This window comes from Perognathus longimembris, chromosome 28 (assembly GCF_023159225.1).
Source record: "Perognathus longimembris pacificus isolate PPM17 chromosome 28, ASM2315922v1, whole genome shotgun sequence".
NCBI classification, from domain to species: domain Eukaryota; kingdom Metazoa; phylum Chordata; class Mammalia; order Rodentia; family Heteromyidae; genus Perognathus; species Perognathus longimembris.
The window spans coordinates 54210584-54212865 of record NC_063188.1 but is presented as its reverse complement, the minus strand read 5'-3'; the positions used below and the strand labels follow the sequence as shown (position 1 = coordinate 54212865).

At 53.3% G+C, this 2282-nt stretch overlaps 1 protein-coding gene across 2 annotated transcripts in view; it reads right to left on the bottom strand.

Annotated features, from left to right (window-relative positions):
* Positions 1 to 1850, bottom strand: part of Brwd3 (bromodomain and WD repeat domain containing 3) — a 92023-nt gene extending 90173 nt beyond the window's left edge. For both annotated transcript variants that reach the window (XM_048335719.1, XM_048335720.1), the window contains exons 1-4: positions 1629 to 1850; positions 1440 to 1498; positions 1209 to 1238; positions 756 to 815 (exon numbers count right to left, since the gene is read on the bottom strand). In XM_048335719.1, coding sequence (XP_048191676.1) covers positions 756 to 815; positions 1209 to 1238; positions 1440 to 1498; positions 1629 to 1659 — 180 coding nt within the window. In that variant the 5' untranslated portion in view covers positions 1660 to 1850. The remainder of the gene's footprint in view (positions 1 to 755; positions 816 to 1208; positions 1239 to 1439; positions 1499 to 1628) is intronic.
* Between the last annotated feature and the right edge of the window lie 432 nt (positions 1851 to 2282).

Here is a 2282-nt window from a genome sequence, read left to right as displayed (position 1 = left end):
CCAAATTGTGATTCATCAATTTTAAAAAGGTCATAATCCAGCTTTTATTTACTGAAAACGTATTTGTATAATTGTGATTTACTGATGACTTAATGAGGTATTTTCTAAGATCAGAACTATACAACGATGATTTTATCCCATAGCCCATTAATTAAAACCGGCAAATTTTGGAATTCGCTCAGTGGTCCTTATTATTTTTAATTGTGTCGTTTTCCCTGGTCCTGGGTCCGTCAGCTCCCCTTTTGAGCCCCTTCTCCCCTCCCCTCTTAAAAAAAAAAAAAGGAAAAAAAAAAAAAAACCAAGCCTGGCCTCAGTTCCCGTATTTCAAGCCAGGGCCAACCAGAAGCCAGTTTTCTTCCACTAATCCGGAACTCCGGGCTGTTACCAACGCTGTCATTGGCCAGCGTCAGTCCTTGGTACGTGCCCCAAGATAACCCCCTGGTTTCTCTCCCTTTTCCCCTACAATGGGCCTTCCCCGACGTTTGTAATATATTCATAATCTGCAACACCGCACCTCTGATAATCAACTCACATTTTTCAAAGTTTTCGGGTGGAAGCATTGGAGGCAAAGAGAAGGAGGGCAAGGTAGCCTTTCTCCTGACTCGCGGGGAGGGGGAAGGGACAGTCGTTCTTAGGCTCAGCACCAAGCTCGCAAGCGGTGTAGGTGGAGGGGTCGGGGGCGGGTTGGGGGCACAAGGTGGGGAGGTGGGAGGTAAAACAGAGTTGGATTAAGTTAAAGTGAAAACTTTACTCACCAGATCCTCGAAGCTTCTACGGTGCTCTTTCCCCTCCCAGTCTAAGCGGCGCGGAATCAGCTGGGGGCCGGGGGAAAAGAAAGGGGGAGGGGGACACGATGAAAGCGAAGCCTTGCTCGCACCTCACCACCCGGACCTAGCCGGTGCCCAGGTCCTCGACCTTTTGGCGTCTTTATTTCTCTCATCCCAATACACTATAGCTCTAGAACTAGACGAGTGGACGGCCTAGGGAGAGGATTCTGAAAAACCTCCTCCCAAAGGCATAAAGAGGGGGCGAGTAAGACCCCTGCGTTGTCCGCCCCTTTTCAGGAGAAACCAGTTCAGCCCGGTGACAAGATCTGGTGCCTAGACCGAAGAGTCCTTCCAGGGCCCTACTCTCAGCCCCACACTTGCCCTCCCCTTCCTCCACTCTCACCCCAGCCCTTCCCACCTCTTCCCGAGGGGGCTCCGTACCTGATGCTCCTCGAGCTCCTGCACTAGCACCTGAGCAAAAGAGAAACACCAATATGAGAAGCAGCTGGGACCAACAACCCATTCCTCCTTCCCCATCGAACCGTGTCGCTGACGGTAGGACTAGTCAAGGCCGGCCTTTCCCTCACCCTGAAATGAACTGCTTAGCCCGCTGCCTCGGTTTCCCCATTAAGAATATTCCCCCAACACTCCCAGACACTCTTCTTCTCTCACCTGAGCGGATTTGTTGCAGGGTCCGGACTGCAAGAACCTAGCAATCAGGTAATACAGCTCTGGGTGTGGGGGGGGGGGGGGGGGGGAGAGGGAAGCAAAGAAGAGAATTAGAAGCTTTCTCAAAAAAAAAAATTTGACAGCCTTCTCCCTAAGCCCCCATCCACTTAGTCCGTGGACACAGCTACCCACCGGCTTCGATCTGAGTAGGTGCCGCCGCCATCCTTTTCCCGAGGGGATTTGGGGGCTTTCGCTCCGGAGGGGTAGGCGGGGGTGGGTGAGGATGCTGCCTCTATTGTGGTGAAGCCCCCATGCCCGGGAGTCCCGCTGCTTCCGCCGCACTCCTCGTCCCAGTTTCGGTCTCTCTCGGATTCATCGCATCACGTTTCGACCCATAGATATTCTAGCCCAAGAGCTGAGGAGGCGGAGGAGGAAGGAGAGCAAGAGAGAGAAGAAGAGGGAGGAGCCGAAGTCACGGAGGGGTGGGCGGAGGCAAAAGGGGTGGAGAGAAGGGAGGGTAAAAAAATGGTGAGAGGAGCCTGCCGTTCTTCCTGTTCCCCACCAGAGGCACTGAAGTGAACACCTGGTTTTAAGACTCCGTGAGAGGCTGAGGTTGCCTAGCTACCACTCCGCGAGGGAGGAGTAACTGTTTACTGACGCGTCGACACTCTAGCCACTTCCGTAAAACTCACTGGTGGCTTTGGCCTCCACCAGTCGGTTGTCGTCAGCTTTTCCGGTGAGGGCAGCCCGCCCCTTTCCGGCGGAGGACTCTTTCCCCTTTTGCGGAATTAAGGAACTTCTCTCGGGCTGACCGGATTCAGCTACCTACTGATCTCTTAGGAACGA